Here is a 19,241-nt window from a genome sequence, read left to right on the forward strand (position 1 = left end):
GGGAGAAACATTTAACTAAAATACAGAAACAGTAAAGATAAGAGAAGATGAAGTTACACGTTTCTAAATGTGTTTCTTAAGTCTACAGGGAGATGAAGTCTTACCCTCCTTCTTCTCTCTTTTCAGTTTCAGAACAGGTGTGACCAACTGTGTTTTACATGATTTGATGCATCACTGCTCCTCAGGGTTTAAGTTTGTGTGTCCCAGAGAGTCTGAACTGTTTTCACGCCTTCACACTGAAAACTGCATCAAGATGATGTTTCTAACAACTCTGATTGTTACGTTGGGTTTTCTGAGTCAGGGTGAGAGGATTCTAACTTTTGTTTAAGACTGAATTATTCACAATTGTTCAGGTTCTGTATAAATATCATGTAAGTTATTTAAGTTTCTTCAAGGGTCCAGTTTTATAAACTTGTATTGAATTTGTGATTTCAGGGTCTGCTGCCAATAAATTTCTGACTCAAGCTGATAAATCCAAGTCCGTCAGTGTTGGAGGGACGGTGACCATCAGCGCCACAGGGAGTTCAGATATTGGTGCTGATCTCAGTTGGTACCTTCAGAAACCTGGACAGACTCCCAAACTTCTGATATATAAAGTATCAAGTTTATTCTCAGGAACACCATCCAGATTCAGAGGCAGTAGATCTGGTTCTTACTACACTTTAACCATCAGTGGCTTTACAGCTGAAGATGCTGGAGATTATTACTGTCTGGGCTACCATGGTGGTGGAGTGTTGACACAGTGATTTAGAGCTGAACAAAAACCTCCTTCACTTGAAATGCTTTCCACTCATTAAGAGATTCATATTATGGTATAGATCAAGATTATTTCTTTAATTTTATATAATTTTCACACATGTGAATAAAAACCAGAAGTCTCTTTGTAACAGCGAATGTTTTCATCTTTTTGTTCTAATTAAATCAGTGAATTTATAAAAACAACTTCTTTAAAGAATCACAATGAAAAAAAAATATTAAATCAAACATCAAAAATAGATAATTTAAGATAGTAAATGCTGGAGTTAATGGAGACAAATAATCCAGTTACATACAAACCAGAATGGACCCAAATGATTCTTAAATCCTCGGCTGCACATCTGATTTAATTTCTCCAGTTTCATTAAATTCTTTAAAAATGTAAATCCAAACAACGTGTCTCCTGATGTCATGTCCCATCTTGTCTTCAGCGTGTTGAGAGAAGAGACATCATTTCCATGTGAGGAAGCTTTTCATGGTCAGCTGATGCTGCAGTGAAGTGAGGAGGTTCAGTCCTGAGAGGTCACACTGCAGGACTCAGACGTGCAGCTGGTCACTCGTCCGTGTCCTCATTTAAATATCTGCTGGATTTCCCTCAGCATCAGTCTTTATTAAGCTGTCAGCTTTGGTGAAAAGTACTTTGCTTCTTTTTTTATTCACACTCACAGACATCCATCATGAAGAAGTGTCTGATTCTGCTGTCAGTTCTGGCGGTCCAGTTTCTGGGTGAGTCAATGATTTCATGGAGTAAAGGTACATTTCAGGTGATGGATTCAGCACGTTGACGTCGTTTATTGTTTGCAGGATTGAAAGCTGCTCCATCTGTGACTCAGTCACCGTTGTCAAAGTCGGTAAGAGTCGGGGAGACGGTCTCTCTGAGCTGTACGGCCAGTAAAGGAGTGGATGATGATCTCAGCTGGTACCTGCAGAAACCTGGACAGCCTCCCAAACTGCTGTTTTACAAAATAAATCGCCGTCAATCTGACACTCCAGCTCATTACAGCAGTGATGGGTCTGAACCTGAATTCACGCTGACCATCAGTGGATTTCAGGCTCAAGATGCTGGAGATTATTATTGTATGGGAGCATATACCGGTGTGTTAATGTCACAATCGGTAGGTTCTTTTCGATCCCCAATAGACCACAGAAGCAGGTGGAAGGTTACGACACTTTATTCAATAGTGAACAACAAGTAATATATTTTCGGCTCACTGGGGTAAAAGAAATCTGGGGGTTAAGATCTGCCACTAATAATATTAAAAACAACAACGGGAGGAGGGGGCTCAAATTAAATAGCTTGGCCACCAGAATTAGACTGAGACCTAGATACACCACTGCAAGAAACCAATATCAGAATCAAATAAGGATCACGGCATTAGCCAATGGTAACCAAACAATAAGTTTCCAAAACACATGCAAACACCATTAAAAGCAGGTCTCGTGAAACATCTATAGTGGCCCCAAACCCCTTCAACCCCCCTCCCTACAATCAAATCCTGTATCCCCCAGATAATGATGTCAGTCAGTGGCCCCTAAAACAAATAAGAATAGGAATTAAAAATGCTCAGCCGAGACAATATAATAAAAAGGACAATAAGTAAAACTATGATAAAAGTCAGTGGTAAAAACCTGTGGCCATACAATGAGCCAACAGTCTGTACTGGCCCGCCCAGGGCCTACAGTCTCTGCGCGCCTGACTGTGTGCGCTGGGGGAGCTCTGGCGTCCCGCACCAGGAAAACAGACGTGGGATCAGTCCGGCAGGTGAGGGGGCGTGGTCCGGCAGACTCTCAGGAGAGGAACAGCGTCGGCGAGTCAAACCAGGCTGGAAGGCAGGAAAAGAGTGCAATCAGTGGACTGAGTTATAAGAAGTTACACTCACTCGTGTTCAAGCTCCAGGGTAGACCGTTCCTCTATGTGAGAAAATAGAGAGCGATGTTCCCAACAAATGAGGTGATCAAGCGGGGGTCCCTCTCAACGTCCAGGAAGGCAAGCAGGAATCTCCCTCTGCGTTCAGCCTCCAGCGCTGTCGGTCTCTCTGCCGTGCGTTCAACAGCTGCGCCGCATCTGTTTCCCCTTTTTATCACTGCTGTCTCCACCTGAGAGCCTTGATTGCAAGATTTGCTTCACCTGTGAAGAGAGCACAACAAGGGAAGACACACCCACCCCTGCGCAATTGTCAGCCAAGTCCCAGTTGAATTGCTCTCCTGCACACAGTTCACTGTCCACAGCATTTTCAATAAAAAACAGTTAAAATCACAGTTCAGTCGCCGTCAGCCGCGACATTTCCCCCCTGCTTTTTCCAGCGGCCGTCCCGGCCGCTACAATTGTCGGAAGCGAAGAGGGCGCATGCCAAAGTTAATCCGGTGGGAACGTCTTAGGTGGGTGTTGCTCTCGCCCACACCTGCAGCAGAGTTACTGGGGCCTTCTTCGGGCCCTGGGCGGGTACTACTAGAGGATACCCCACCTAATACATGCTGTTCAGGGACATCGTCATCATTACATAAAGACAACGATGTATGGTCGGGCTCAGGAGAGACAGGGCCTGCGTCACGAGCTGGCCTAGTTCGGCCTTGATCTGCATCTTGAGAGGTGGATGGGGTATCAGAAGCACTATAGTTTAGGACACTGTCTGAATCAGAGCAGGGAGCATTGGGCACCAGATCAGAATGTTCAGGGACCTGATCAGAGTGGGTAGCTGGAAGTTGAGAGTTCAAGTTCAATTGCACGAAGTGGGGTGCCATACTCAAGTTTGTGGGCGCCCCACCTGAAGTCGTCAGAGTAGGGCCAGCCAGTCTAGCCACTGGGGGGAGTACCTTTGTCAGAAGGTCTTCCAATGGGGGACGTTCTTGGCTAGAGTCCCTGTCATCCACTGGGAAAGCAGTAGTTGCCGGATCAAAGATACACAAACGCAAATTGTTGCGATGAATTGTACGGACAGGTCCTTCCTTGGCCTCTGGTCGGACAACGTACACTGGCTGTTCGGGATTGGGTTGCGCCAGTATGACAAACCGTTGAGGGCCCCATCGGGGAGATAACTTCCCTTGGGCCCGTCGACGGAAGTTCCTTATCAGAACCCTTTCCCCTGACAGCAAGGGTATGGCATGAGCAGTCCGGTTGTATCGAGCCTGATCCCAGGCCTGACGACGTTCGGCCTGCGCCTTCACTTTGGTAAATGCCTCACGAAGGGCATGGTGATGGCTTTCAACCCACCCATCCAAGGTGTACTTCGATTGAGGTGGGGACACCTGATGAACCACATCAACTGGCAACCTGGCATGTCGGCCAAACAGCACATAATGGGGAGCCAATCCGGTACTGGCGTGTGTGGAGTTGTTGTAAGCCTGGAGCAGCTCAGGCAACTTGGTGTGCCACCGGGGATGATTCTGGGAGTCCAAGGAGCTCAACAGGCCAAGCAGGGTTTGATTAAAGCGTTCACAAGCTCCATTCCCCTGAGGATGATATGGTGTGGTCCGTGCTTTGGTGCATCCATACATCTCACAAAGCTGCTGCATTAGAGCTGACTCAAAAGCACCTCCCTGATCCGATAAAAGCCTTTCAGGGCACCCGAAGGGCTGAATTAGGGATGTCCACAGAGCCTTAACCGTTGTAGCTGCAGTCTGATCCTTAGTAGGAACTGCCAGGGCATAGCGGGAAAAGAGATCTGTCATCACCAGTATATAGGGGTAAGTGTCACCAGGGCGGCCTAGGGACAAATAGTCTAGCCCCACTACCTCCCAGGGGTAGCTGGTCTTTATAGACTGTAGTGGTGCACGGGCATGTGGTCCAGCCTTACTCACTTGACAAGTTCGGCATTCCTTGGTCCAAATCTGCACTTCTTTGCTCATTCTGGGCCAGAAGAAGCGCCTCCGAAGGATCGACAGCACCTTCTCCCCACTCATATGTCCTGCCGCTTGGTGGTATTCTGCCCAGAGCCCCTGGGTATACTTTGGGGGAACAATCAGCTGTTGGGTGGGTGTCCTTGTATCTGGCTCTTCCACAAGCCGGTAGAGGATCCCATCCTGCTCCATCAATCGCTCCCATTCCTGCAACAAATGGCTTAGCCATGGGGAGGAGGTGCGTCTCAATTCGCTGGATGGAGCCTTGCCTGTTTCGAGCCATCCTCGCAACTGGGACAGGTCCACGTCCTGCTGCTGTCGCTCTCTCCACAGGTTGACAGACACCGGGGGGTCTACCACTGGGGCTGATGCACTGGGTACGCTGACGTGCAGTCCGTCTGCCTGGACGGTAGCCTTGGTAGTCTGGGGGAGCCTGGACAACAAATCTGCATTCTGGTTACTTGACCCTGGACGATATTTAAGGTCAAAGGAGTAATTGGAAAGTTGGGCCGCCCACCTTTGCTCCACAGCCCCAAGACGGGCAGTGTCCAGGTGTACTAGTGGATTGTTATCGGTAAACACAGTGAATTGGGCGCCCCATAGGTAGTCCTTAAACTTATCGGTCACCGCCCACTTCAGAGCCAAGAGCTCTAGCTTGAAAGAGCTGTAGTTCTGGTCATTGCGTTCTGCTCCAACCAGGCTACGACTAGCATAGGCAATGACCCTTTCCTGTCCCTCTTGTACCTGGGAAAGGACTGCCCCAAGACCTTCTAAACTGGCATCTGTGTACAGCTTAAAAGGCAGTGTAAAATCGGCATAGGCCAGAATAGGGGCTGAGAGGAGAGCTGCTTTCATTTTTTCAAAAGCATCTTGGCAATCTGCTGTCCAAGTCACAGGACTGGAATCCCGACCAGCAATGCCCTGAAGCAACTTGGTCAGTGGAGCAGCCAGACGGGAAAAAGAAGGGACAAATCTTCGATAATACCCCACAAATCCCAGGAAAGAGCGAACTTCCTTTGTAGTGGTGGGTACTGGCCAATTCCTCACAGCTTGAGTTTTCTCTGGATCGGTAGCCACTCCCCCACAACTGACCACATGGCCCAAGTACTTAACTTCCCGCTGAAAGAGGCGACATTTACGGGGCTGAAGTTTCAACCCATGGTCCGAGAAACGTTGGAATACTGCCTCCAGGTGGTCTAGATGAGACTGAAAGTCCGGGGAGTAAACAATCACATCATCTAAGTAGATCAGAAGGTAGTCATGTACATAAGAGCCCAAACAGCGCTGCATCAAACGTTGAAATGTTGCTGGGGCATTACAGAGACCAAAAGGCATCCGAGTGAACTGGTAGAGCCCCAGCGCTGTGGCAAATGCAGTTTTCTCTTGATCTTCTGGGGCTACCTCAACCTGCCAGTAGCCTGAAGCAAGGTCCAGAGTTGAGTACCAGGCGGCCTTCTTCAAACTGGTCAATGATTCCTCGATGCGGGGTAAGGCATCCTTGTGAGTAAATGCGTTGAGCTTCCGGTAGTCCACGCAGAACCTCAAAGTGCCGTCCTTCTTCCGCACTAAAACTATAGGTGCAGCCCATGGGCTTGAGCTTTCCGTGATGACCCCGCTATCGAGCATCCCCTGCAGTAGCACCCTGAGTTCAGCGTGCAGTTTTGGTGGAACTGGCCTATATCGTTCTCGGCTTGGGGGCGCTGTCCCGGTGGGAATCTGGTGGCGCACAACACCGGTGCAACCAAAATCCTCGTCGTGGGCTGCAAACACGCTTGTCCATTTTTCTAAAAAGGCAGTCAACTTATGCTCTTCTTCTGGGCTCAGTCCATCCCCTTGTAACTCCAAGGCAGGGTGCTTAACCTCAGGGTTCCAGCTGGCTGTGGCTCCAGGGGTATGATGCACTGCAGCTGCTTCCACCCGGCACACACTAACTTCCACCTCTTGGGGACCTGTGGGCTGCAATTCCAACCGCGCTGGGGCCTGCACTTCCTCGGGTTCAATCTGGGAAACTGCAGCCAGGGCCTTTCGTTGAGGCAGCTCAATTTGGAAAGGATGGGGATTACACAGCCTCACCGGAACCTTGCCACCCCGTACTTGAGAAATCGTCCTTGCCACTCGCCATTCTCTGTCTCCTTCTGAATCTCCAGATAAGTCTTCCACCAGTACCAAAGTGTCTGGTGAACACATAGTTTGGGGAACATGGGCCCACACCATCATTTCCGTCTCTGGGGGAATGACAGCTGGAGCTTGTCTGTGGAGCTTAGCTGTGCCCTGCACTGGGGCCAATGGGGACAGAGCCTGAAGCTGTCTACACGCAGCAAAAGCCTTCTCCCACGCCCGACCAGCAAAAGGTGAGAGAGATGAGCGGAAAGCTCGCTGCCCCGGGTGGCCACACTGAAAAAGGATTTCCCAGCACTGAGATATCACATTCATGCCCAACAGCCCACGTTCGGTGTCCACACAGTCATCTTGCACAACAATCACGCCCTGTTCAGGTAGCGCAATCCCTCCCACAGCCATATCCACCACTGCATAGCCCACATAAGGAATCTTCAACCCATTGGCAGCTTTTAGGGCCAGCCATGAGAGATCATCAGGGTCCTTGATTAGGTCGGCCCCAAAGTGGCGATGGAACAGGGAGTGGCTAAAGAGTGTCACCTGGGAACCAGTATCTAAGATACAGGGAATATCCTTGCCACGGATGTTGACACTTACTTCTGGGCAGCGACCTACGAATGAAGGCTTTTCAGAGGGATCTAGGCCCGCCTTGGTCCCGGTCACTTGCCCTACAGTGGCCGGTGAAGCTGAAAACCCTGGGAGGGTACTTGTTTCCTAGGGCAGAAACGTTGAATGTGACCAACTTCCCCACAATCCTTACATACAGGACGACCCTGTTCATCCCACTGGAAGGTTTGATTGCTGCGGTTAGTTGCACGCCTCCGGTTACTCAATTGGGGTCTAGAGGATGCTACTTGGGGGTTAGAAAAGGCAGACATCTGGCTTCGTAATTCTTCTGCGATCGTTTTACCCAGCAATGTGACTTGCTCCTTAATCTCCTGTCGCATCTCAGTCCTAAAGGACTCCTTGAGCTGCTCAATATCCAGGGCTGAGGGTATAGACTTCAGTGGTGGTGGGACAGCCTGGGCCTGGCAAGCCATGGCATCCTCACCTCTAGCATACTCCCGCTCCAGGGCCAATGCCTCATCACAGGCCGCCTCAAATGACATAGCTGGGGATGCACGTCTGAGCTCTCGTTGCAGCTCACGTTTTGCTGGGCCATCCCTCAACCCTCTGGAAAACTGTGCACGTAAGACACTATTTGCAGGGCCCACATTAACCGGATCACTGCTCTGCCACCTGTTGAAGGCCTCACGAAGACGCAGAATAAAGTCCTCTATGCCCTCCCCCAGCAGTTGCTTACAGTCAAAAAAATCTGCCCTCAATTGGTCCGGAGAATGGTTGCTCCCATACTTTTTTGTCAGAACATCCAGGATTTTCTGATCGGTGTCTCTATCTTCTGATGGCATTAACATGATCTGTTTGCGTGCTTTGCCATCCAAAGTAGTTAAAATAAAATCTACTCGCTGTTGCACATTTAAATTTTGTGCCCGCAGGAATGCTTCCACCTGAGCCCGCCATTTGTCATACATCTCCACCCCACCTTCCCCACAGAACTTGGAAACCCATGAAGCACCCATGAACCATGGCAACATGGCTGCATACGCCAACTGGGGGTTGGGATCATTTTGGGGGTGAAAATCTCCCTGCTGGCTTGTGCCTGCCTCAGGACGTTCGTAACTCATTGTATCGTATGCGTGGTCTATTGGGGATCCTGCCAACAACGCCAAATTATGTCACAATCGGTAGGTTCTTTTCGATCCCCAATAGACCACAGAAGCAGGTGGAAGGTTACGACACTTTATTCAATAGTGAACAACAAGTAATATATTTTCGGCTCACTGGGGTAAAAGAAATCTGGGGGTTAAGATCTGCCACTAATAATATTAAAAACAACAACGGGAGGAGGGGGCTCAAATTAAATAGCTTGGCCACCAGAATTAGACTGAGACCTAGATACACCACTGCAAGAAACCAATATCAGAATCAAATAAGGATCACGGCATTAGCCAATGGTAACCAAACAATAAGTTTCCAAAACACATGCAAACACCATTAAAAGCAGGTCTCGTGAAACATCTATAGTGGCCCCAAACCCCTTCAACCCCCCTCCCTACAATCAAATCCTGTATCCCCCAGATAATGATGTCAGTCAGTGGCCCCTAAAACAAATAAGAATAGGAATTAAAAATGCTCAGCCGAGACAATATAATAAAAAGGACAATAAGTAAAACTATGATAAAAGTCAGTGGTAAAAACCTGTGGCCATACAATGAGCCAACAGTCTGTACTGGCCCGCCCAGGGCCTACAGTCTCTGCACGCCTGACTGTGTGCGCTGGGGGAGCTCTGGCGTCCCGCACCAGGAAAACAGACGTGGGATCAGTCCGGCAGGTGAGGGGGCGTGGTCCGGCAGACTCTCAGGAGAGGAACAGCGTCGGCGAGTCAAACCAGGCTGGAAGGCAGGAAAAGAGTGCAATCAGTGGACTGAGTTATAAGAAGTTACACTCACTCGTGTTCAAGCTCCAGGGTAGACCGTTCCTCTATGTGAGAAAATAGAGAGCGATGTTCCCAACAAATGAGGTGATCAAGCGGGGGTCCCTCTCAACGTCCAGGAAGGCAAGCAGGAATCTCCCTCTGCGTTCAGCCTCCAGCGCTGTCGGTCTCTCTGCCGTGCGTTCAACAGCTGCGCCGCATCTGTTTCCCCTTTTTATCACCGCTGTCTCCACCTGAGAGCCTTGATTGCAAGATTTGCTTCACCTGTGAAGAGAGCACAACAAGGGAAGACACACCCACCCCTGCGCAATTGTCAGCCAAGTCCCAGTTGAATTGCTCTCCTGCACACAGTTCACTGTCCACAGCATTTTCAATAAAAAACAGTTAAAATCACAGTTCAGTCGCCGTCAGCCGCGACATTAACACAGTGATAGAGAGTCGTACAAAAACCTCCCCCTGATCAGCGTACAGACTGTTGTTTTGCAGTCATGGCCGGTTGCAGGAGACTGATAAGCACCACTGATCATCTGAACAGTCACTAACAGACACAAAATGCAGAAATGTCCCCATTCATGTTCCCATTCTGGTCCAGGTGGAGTCACACTTCATTTGTGTTGTATCATCTTCTTTGAACAGGAATATCTATTTGGAAGATGTGTATAGGTGTGAGTGAAAATAAGTCAAAAACAGCTGTATTTGGATTGAATATCCATGGTGATATATCAGTAAATTATCATTAATTTTCCAGTCTAGTACCTGAGAAAGATCAAATGGCACATATGAGGCCCATTTAGTGGTTCAGCCTGGACACACCTTTAGTTAACATCATTACACCTGCTCAGGTTCACTGTTTGAACATATACATCTGCACATCTACTAATCAGATATTACTTTATTAATTACAAAACTAAATGTGCTGCTGTCCTTTGATTCAAAGGTGGGTTTATAGGTGGGTTCAGAGTAATGTTTGTCTTCTTTAGGACAAAGATAAGAAATTGAAGGTTTCTATTGAATTACAAAAGACTTAACTCTGACACAGTAACACACATCTGGATTCTGACTCTTCTGTATTTATCTTACATGTTTAAGCTTTCTTATGAGACCATGAATCTATACACACAACCCTCATACTTGTGAAGATGGACGGCATTAATTCTGGGTAAGTCATTTCAGGTGTGAGGCAGAAAAAAAGGCCTGACAAATAAGAGTTTTGGTTATCCTGTTTTCCTTTTTTTTCCTTCTTGTTTTAAATCTTATTTCATGTGCAAAACACTTTTTTTTTTTTTTTTTTGTTTTACCTTGTCTGCACACATATTAATGATTGATACCATGACGGTAGAAACCAAAGGTATATATATGTGCATTATTACTATATTTAATATATATACATATATGTATATATTGTTTTTTTTTTTTTGGGGGGGGGGGGGTGATGACATCCACTGCCAATCCAGGAAGCAGGAACACACGGAAACACACGTCAAGCACTGGAAATCTGCAACAAAAAACCACAAATAAGGAGGAGACCTGAGCTCAGTGCAGGGCCCTCCTGGGGTTGGTAGAGGATGGCAATGCCCAGGACTGTCTAGGTAGGAGCACTGGGTGATAAAAAATGGGGAAAAAACCGGGATAAAAATATAAAAAAAAAAAAAAAAAAAAAAAAAAAACACAAACAAAACACGAAACCGGCACGCAGCCAACCAAAACAACAACAGCAATCGACCTAAATCTTGAGATCTGATTGCATGTATGTCTATGTGTGTGTGTGTGTATGTATATGATCATGCGTGTGTGTGTGTGTGTGTGTGTGTGTGTGTGTGTGTGTGTGTGTGTGTGTGTGTGTGTGTGTGTGTGTGTGTGTGTGTATGTATATGTTTGTGTGGCTGTGTATGTTTGTGTATATGCATGTGACTAAGTGGCTGTGTGTGTGTGTGTGTGTGTGTGTGTGTGTGTGTGTGTGTGTGTGTGTGTGTGTGTGTGTGTGTATGTATATGTTTGTGTGGCTGTGTATGTTTGTGTATATGCATGTGACTAAGTGGCTGTGTGTGTGTGTGTGTGTGTGTGTGTGTGTGTGTGTGTGTGTGTGTGTGTGTGTGTGTGTGTGTGTGTGTGTGTGTGTGTGTGTGATAAACCAAACAAAGCTCCACCTGAAGTGTATCTACAGTGGGGGATGGGGGGGGAGCAACCCCGCCACCCGCGAGACCAGAGGCCGACACGGAAGAGCCCGGAACCCAGGCCACCGGCAACCCCACAGAGGGGAGAAGTAGGAGGGAGGCAACCCACCGCCTGCGAGCCCGAGGGGGCAGGCGCACCCGCCCCCCACGATAGTGGCCCTCCATGACCAGAGGGGCGCCCCGCCGCAGAGGCAGCAGGGGGGACCGGAGACGGGCCCGGAGAGAGGGAACCCCCCAACAGGGCGACACCCGTGCAGGCCCGACAACGGAGGGCCCCAGACCCAGGCATCCCATTCATTCATCCATTCAACTATCCGATATCTATACTAATAATAATATGATATACTATGCATAATAATAATACTAATACTATTAATACTACTACTACTACTACTACTACTACTACTACTAATAATAATAATAATAATAATAATAATAATAATAATAATAATAATAATAATAATAATAATAATAACCATCTTTGTATAATATAATATTGATAAATTATTAAGTTTTGATGTCCTGCCAATGGAGGCCCAAATCCTCCATGGCAGGACCCTTCCATACCGCATTCTCACCGACACAGACACACAATCACGCACCGCCAGAAGGCACCCCAGGCTGCACGGCGAGCCCCGCCGGGCCCGGGTATCCCGACCCACCTATCCCAGGCCGGTGAGGGAACGCGGGTGATGTGGGACACCCTCCCGCCCCTGGTGTTGAGTGCATGTGATTAATGCCATAAAAACAGGGAGGGGGAGGGCCAAGTATCGATTTGACACCGACCCCCCCCCCCCCCTCCCGAACTACGTGACCCTGTCAAATGTCTTTATTAAGTGTTGAATGTGCAGTGTCTATTTTGCTGTTAAAACCGTGAGGCGGGGAGTGCCGGGCCACGCGAGACAATGCCCCCCACGACCCGGGCCCCCCGCCCTTCGCCTATGTGCGTATGAATCGTGTAGGGGGGGAAGGAGGGGGAGCGGAGGCCGAAGCCAGGAGGCAGGACCAGCAAAGCCGGCCCTGATAAGACACCTGCGCCCCCCCACCGGCCATCCAGTAGACGGGGGCCGGCCCTCCGAGCCGGGCCAGGGCCCCACCGTACCTCCACGGGCCCAGACGGAGGGGGAAACGGTCCAACATCCTCCCATTCATACTGACAACATAAGACATAGACACCTGGGAATGGTGCCGCCCCGCCGCCGCGCCCGCCCGTGCACCCCCCGGTCAGGGGAGGCCCGATCCCCGGAAACCCGGCCCCACCCCCCCCCCCCGAGGCCACCCCGGCGGACACCCCAAGGGTCACGGAGTCCCCACATCCGCAGGGGCAATCGGCCCCCGCCCAGCGACGGAGGACCAAGGCAGCAATGTCCCCCCAGCGCAGACAGCCACCCCCCACCCAGGCAGGGCCGGGCCCTCCGAGTGGGACCCCCACGTCCACGGCCCAGCCCCCCCCGGGAGACCCGGAGACGTCCAAGCCACAGCCCCCCGCCGAGCCCCCCCAGCAACCCCCCCCCCCCCCCCCCCACCGCCATGAGGTAACCCCCCCCACAGGCCCCCAAGGCCCCCACCGGCCAGGGACAGGGCCCCACGGCCCCCCCCACCGCCCCCCAGGGGCCACCAGAGACCGGCGCCCCAGACCCCCCAAGCCGACCCCCAACCCCAAGGGCTACGAGATCACCACCCCCCCGCCCCCACTAGGTAACGAAGCCAATAATCGGGGACCACAGAGAGTGCAATTCAGCCGAATGTTGTTCAGTGGAGGCAGACATTATCTCACTACTAATATGGTCTGATAAAAGATTCCTAAAATGGTTGATACATAAACTGGATTTTTGTTTCCAATTTACTAGAATGGTTTTCTTTGCGATACATAAGGCAGTGAGGACCCGGTGTGTCCAATTAGGTTCTATTTCAATGTCTCCCAGGTGACCTAATATACATACCGTGGGGCACACTGGGATTCTGTAGTTGATCCATGTGGATAAATCCTCACAAATCTCCTTCCAGAACCTCTGTACCGGTGTGCAGAGCCATAAAGCATGCATATAATTATCAGGAGTGTTCTCTGTGCACTGTGAACAGATATTAGAGGTGACAAAGCCCATCTGGAACCCCCTTTGTCCAGTATAATGTATTCTATGAAGAACTTTGTACTGTATAAGTTGTAAGTTTGGGTTTTTAGTCATAGTAAACGTATTTAAGCATATTTGTGACCAAGAAAACTGGTCGGTATTAAGAGAGAGATCCGCCTCCCACTTGGAAATCGGAAGAGAGACTGAATCGTCCAGTTTAGATATTAACCTGTAGAGTTTTGATAACAACTTTAAAGTGCTTAGATTCAATACATCTGTTATCTTAGCGGGAAGTTGTAAGTTTAATTGACTAATTTTGTATGTTTTATTTATTATGGCCTTAAGGTGTTGATACTCTAAAAATGTATTCCTGCTAACTCCGTATTGAACAATAAGTGTATTGAAAGGTACAAACTGTCCTCCTACAATTACGTGCTGTAAGTACCGTATTCCTTGATCTCTCCATTGAACGAAATTAACCATCTTTTTATCATTTTTCACGATGTCTGGGTTGTTCCATATGGGAGTACGATCACATGGAAAAGGTGAAATTTTAGCTACTTTAAGAAATTCCCACCAAGCTGATAAAGTTGTGCTAATATTAATGCTTTTGAAACATTGATGACATTTGATACTTTGACTAATGAATGGTAACTCTGAGATTTCTAGTTCGTTGCAAAACACTTGCTCTGAGTCCAGCCATTGACTATCTAAAGGATGATCTTTTGACCATTTTACAATATACTGTAATTTATTAGCAAGGAAGTAATACTGAAAATTAGGTAGCTCTAAACCTCCATATTCTTTAGATTTTTGCAATGTCTTTAAACTAATACCGGAGTTTTATTTTTCCACAGAAGTTTTGAAACACCTGAGTCCAACGATTTAAACCAGGAAAGAGGGGGTTTGCATGGTATCATTGAGAAAAAATAATTTACTTTTGGTAAAACCATCATTTTAATGGTGGCTATTCTACCCATGAGTGAAATGGGGAGAGAGCTCCATCTAGAAACACTTTAAGTTTTCTTTGTGCATGAAACATGTAATACAAATATTATTGTTTTTCCTAATGTTCATGATGTCTTAAATAAATAAAAGTCATAAGTGAAAACAAAATTCTCAAGTGAACCATCCATCCTTCGTCTGCACCAACGTGGTGTCTTGATATGAGGTGCCGTGAGGGACATAATTCTGAATTAAAGCTGCAAGCAGCGATGAACGGGCCCTCGCACTCACGGCCACCGCCCCCATAAGCATATCAGAAATGACACCACCCACGACTTCCTATGTCAAACCATTCAAAAGTTATAGCAGAAAAAAGGAACAACCAATCAGAAGAAGGGGCAGGGCTAATTCAGGCCAATGAAGGTCAATGACTCCATACAGAGTCTGATGATACCACCCACGACTCTCTATGTCAAACCATTCAAAAGTTATAGCAGAAAATCGGGACAACCAATCAGAAGAAGGGGCGGGGCTAATTCAGGCCAATGAAGTTCAAGGACTCCATACAGAATCTGATGATACCACCCACGACTCTCTATGTCAAACCATTCAAAAGTTATAGCAGAAAATCGGGACAACCAATCAGAAGAAGGGGCGGGGTTAATTTTCACCAATTATGGTCAAGGACTCTATACAGAGTCCCATGACACCACCCACGACTCTTTATGTCAAACCTTTCAAAAGTTATAGCAGGAAATAGGGACAACCAATCAGAAGAAGGGGCGGGGCTAATTCAGGCCAATGAAGGTCAAGGACTCAATACAGAGTCCCATGACACCACCCACGACTCTTTATGTCAAACCTTTCAAAAGTTATGGCAAAGAAAAGTATTCTAGGGGGCGCTGTTGAGCCGTTAGGCCACGCCCATTAATGCAAACCATGAAACATCAAATTTATCGCCAGGCCTGCCTTGCATGCAAAATTTGGTGACTTTTGGGGAACTATCAAATATGGACCAATCAGATGAAGGGGGGCGCACTTTTTGGCGTCGAGTGTTGCCACGGTAACACTTTTGAATGAGAAAAGTAATGCGCGTCGTCGCAAGATGGAGACGCATATTTTGATGTTAAAAAAAACACAAAAATTGCTGACAATAAACTTTGCATTGTGCTGGGATTGAACCCACGATCTCTCACATGAAAGACGGTGACGTTACCCCTGAGCCACAAATCAGCTTAGCCGTTTTCTTACTGACTGATTGAGGACACACTAACATAGCGATATAATCTGAGTCCCGAATGTTTTTTCGTAATTTTTAAAATATTTGTAAGATATAAATATTTGTAAAACCCCACTATTTGTGCTTTTGTGAATAGCATGTTCCAGTCTTTACTTCTTGACACACACACTGCATGGAAGGGAGCGTTTGATTTATTGTTCACGTAACATTACTTTTATTTTTTCACAACCAAACCACGCACTTTATTTATGTCATTTGCACCGGGCAAGGACAAAAAATAAATGATTCCACCAAAATTGCAGAGATTTTTGTGGTTGGCTGACACATTACCAGCATATTTCAAATATGTCAAACCATTCAAAAGTTATAGTCAGAAAATATGGACAACCAATCAGAAGAAGGGGCGGAGCTAATTAAGGCCAACGAAGCTTAAGGACTCTTTACAGAGTCCCATGACACCACCCACGACTCTCTATGTCAAACCATTCAAAAGTTATGGCAGATAAAAGTATTCTAGGGGGCGCTGTTGAGCCGTTAGGCCACGCCCATTAATGCAAACCATGAAATATCAAATTTATCACCAAGTCTGGCTTGCATGCAAAATTTGGTGACTTTTGGAGAACTATCAAATATGGACCAATCACATGAAGGGGGGGCGCGCCTTTTGGCGTCTAGCGTCGCCACGGTAACACTTTTGAAAGAGAAAAGTAATGCGTGGTGTCGCAGGATGTAGACGCACATTTTGATGTATAACACACCTGGGTGCACGTTACGGTTCGGGCTGAATTAACTGCCGAAGGAATGGCATAAATTTCGCCAAAATGACACAATTTATTCAAAATGGCCGACATCCTGTTCGGTTTCGGCCATGGCTCCAAGAGACTTTTCTTTAAGTTGTGCCATGATACAGGTGTGTAGCGATTTTCGTGCATGTACGTCAAACCGTTTTGTGGGGCTTGAGGCACAAAGTTTTCCGGGGGGCGCTGTTGAGCCATTTTGCCACGCCCATTAATGCAAACCAGGAAATATCAAATTTATCGCCAGGCCTGGCTTGCATGCCAAATTTGGTGCCTTTTGGGGAACTATCAAATATGGACCAATCAGATGAAGGGGGGGTGCGCTTGTTGGCGTCTAGCGTCGCCACGGTAACACTTTTCAAAGAGAAAAGTAATGCGTGTAGTCGCAGGATGGAGACGCACATTTTGATGTATAACACATCTGGGTTCACGATACGGTTCGGGCTGAATTAATTCTCGAAGGAATGGTATATATTGCTCCAAAATTACGCGATTAATTCAGAATGTTCAAAATGGCCGACTTCCTGTTCGGTTTCAGCCATGGCGCCAAGAGACTTTTCTTTTAGTTGCGACATGATACAGGAGTGTACCGATTTTCGTTCAGGTACGTCAAACCGTATTATGGGGCTTGAGGCGCAAAGTTTTTTCTGTCTGAAGCAACGAGATGAAGGGTGGGCGCGCTTTTTGGCGTCTAGCGTCGCCACGGTAACGCTTTTGAAAGAGAAAAGTAATGCGTGTGGTCGCAGGAGGGAGACGCACATTTTGATGTATAACACACTTGGGGGCACGTTACGGTTCGGGCTGAATTAACTTTCGAAGGAATGGCATAAATTTCGCCAAAATGACACGACTAATTCAAAATGGCCGACATCCTGTTCGGTTTCGGGCATGACCCCAAGAGACTTTTGTTTAAGTTGTCCCATGATACAGGTGTGTACCGATTTTCGTGCATGTACGTCAAACCGTATCGTGGGGCTTGAGGCACAAAGTTTTCCGGGGGGCGCTGTTGAGCCATTTTGCCACGCCCATTAATGCAAACCATTAAATATCAAATTTTTCGCCAGGCCTGACTTGCATGCAAAATTTGGTGACTTTTTGGGGACGTTTAGGGGGGCAAAAAGGCCCTCCTTTCGTCAGAAGAAAAAGAAAGAAAGAAAGAAAGAAAAAATTCCTACAGATACAATAGGGCCTTCGCACTGCAAGTGCTCGGGCCCTAATTAGTGTTCATAAACACATATGAAATCCAAAACCTTTTATACACACAGGTGAAATGCTCTTACACATACAACTGGAAATGTTCATAAACACATATGAAATCCAAAACCTTTTACACACTATACTGAAAACTTCTCACACTCACTTGTGAAATCTCTCAGACACACAGGTGAAATGCTCTTATACATACAACTGGAAATGTTCATAAACACAACTGAAAATCTTCTCACAAACACAACTGAAAATCTTCTCACACACAGTGGTGAAATCTTCTCACAGACACAACTGAAAATTTCAGTAGAAATGGAAGTCATTTCAGTAGAAACGGAAGTCATTTCAGTAGAAACGGACGTCATTTCAGTAGAAACGGAAGTAATTTCAGTAGAAACGGACGTCATTTCAGTAGAAACGGAAGTGAGTTGTTTAGCGCGATTTTTTTTTTCTGGCAGTTATATTGACTGATTGATATAGCAATATCTTCTCAGCAGCATACAACAACTCTGACTGAAGCAACAGCTTTACTGAATAATATATTAGCTTCAGCAGAGACTATAAGGACCCTGTTAGGTGTTACAACTGCGGGGCTACAGCCCCGCCCCCCCGGTGACTGCGAGTGCAGATCGGTGCAGGTGTGCTGGATGAGCCGCACATCACTTTTCCCATCACGGCAGCTGCGTCATAGCATAGCATCCCGCAACGGCAACAACTACAGTTTTGAGAGGATGCACACCACGTTATCAAACCCAAAAATGCTTTCGCACATGGATATATACTGGCAGAAAGCTGCCGCTGCCGCTGTTCTGTCGATTTCTGCTGCTTCGTCGAAAAAATGCTACCACCGCATAAACCGATAGCGTCTGTCTATCAATTCTTGCTACCATATCAAAAAATGCTACCTAATGGTTTTATACCTTTGTAGAGCTACAATTTTACTATTTTACTCCCTAGCCCACGTCCTTTTTCCCCAAGTGGTCCTTGTCTCTTGCCAGGCCGTCATTGTAAATAAAAATGTGTTCTTAATGACCTGCCTGGTTAAATAAAGGCCAATAACGGAATGAATATCAAATAAAGCGATAACATAGTTTTTTATTTTTCCATTTATCATATAATGTTCACAAAGTGTAATGCAATTCATGTCATGGGTAGTGTATTTTGAAGGATCAAATACTCAACATCCCATATCATCCATGTTAAATCTATTTAATGGTAGCATAATTTGATAGTCCAGTAACATCCTATCAAATAATGCTCCCGTCACTTAATGCATTCAGGTAAGATACTAATCACCTCACTGCCACTGCAGGATGAATGTCAGCATACTTACACCCCCCAATTTATCAATTTTGTGATCACTATTTTTGGATTGATAATAAGTATAAAATAATAAGAAAAGTAAAGGCACACAAACAAACAAATTGTCTCAATTTGTCGTTTCAAAAGAAGAGTGCTAAGTTCAGAAAATTACATTTAATAACATAATAACAATAACAATAATAAATAAAAGTTAACGAACACAAACAACAACAAAATGCCAAACAGAGTAGTTAGCCACTTTTCTGGCACTTATAATGTGGGACTAGTGGATACATTCAA

At 46.8% G+C, this 19,241-nt stretch overlaps 1 gene segment (V, D, J or C); it reads left to right on the forward strand.

Moving 5' to 3' along the window:
* The first annotated feature begins 253 nt into the window (after positions 1-253).
* LOC133462790 (Ig kappa chain V region 3381-like) lies at positions 254-746 on the forward strand. The segment is given in 2 exon segments: positions 254-302; positions 436-746. Coding segments are annotated over 2 exon segments (360 nt in total).
* Positions 747-19,241: the final 18,495 nt, after the last annotated feature.

The sequence above is a fragment of the Cololabis saira genome, chromosome 16, assembly GCF_033807715.1.
Source record: "Cololabis saira isolate AMF1-May2022 chromosome 16, fColSai1.1, whole genome shotgun sequence".
In the NCBI taxonomy this organism is placed as follows: domain Eukaryota; kingdom Metazoa; phylum Chordata; class Actinopteri; order Beloniformes; family Belonidae; genus Cololabis; species Cololabis saira.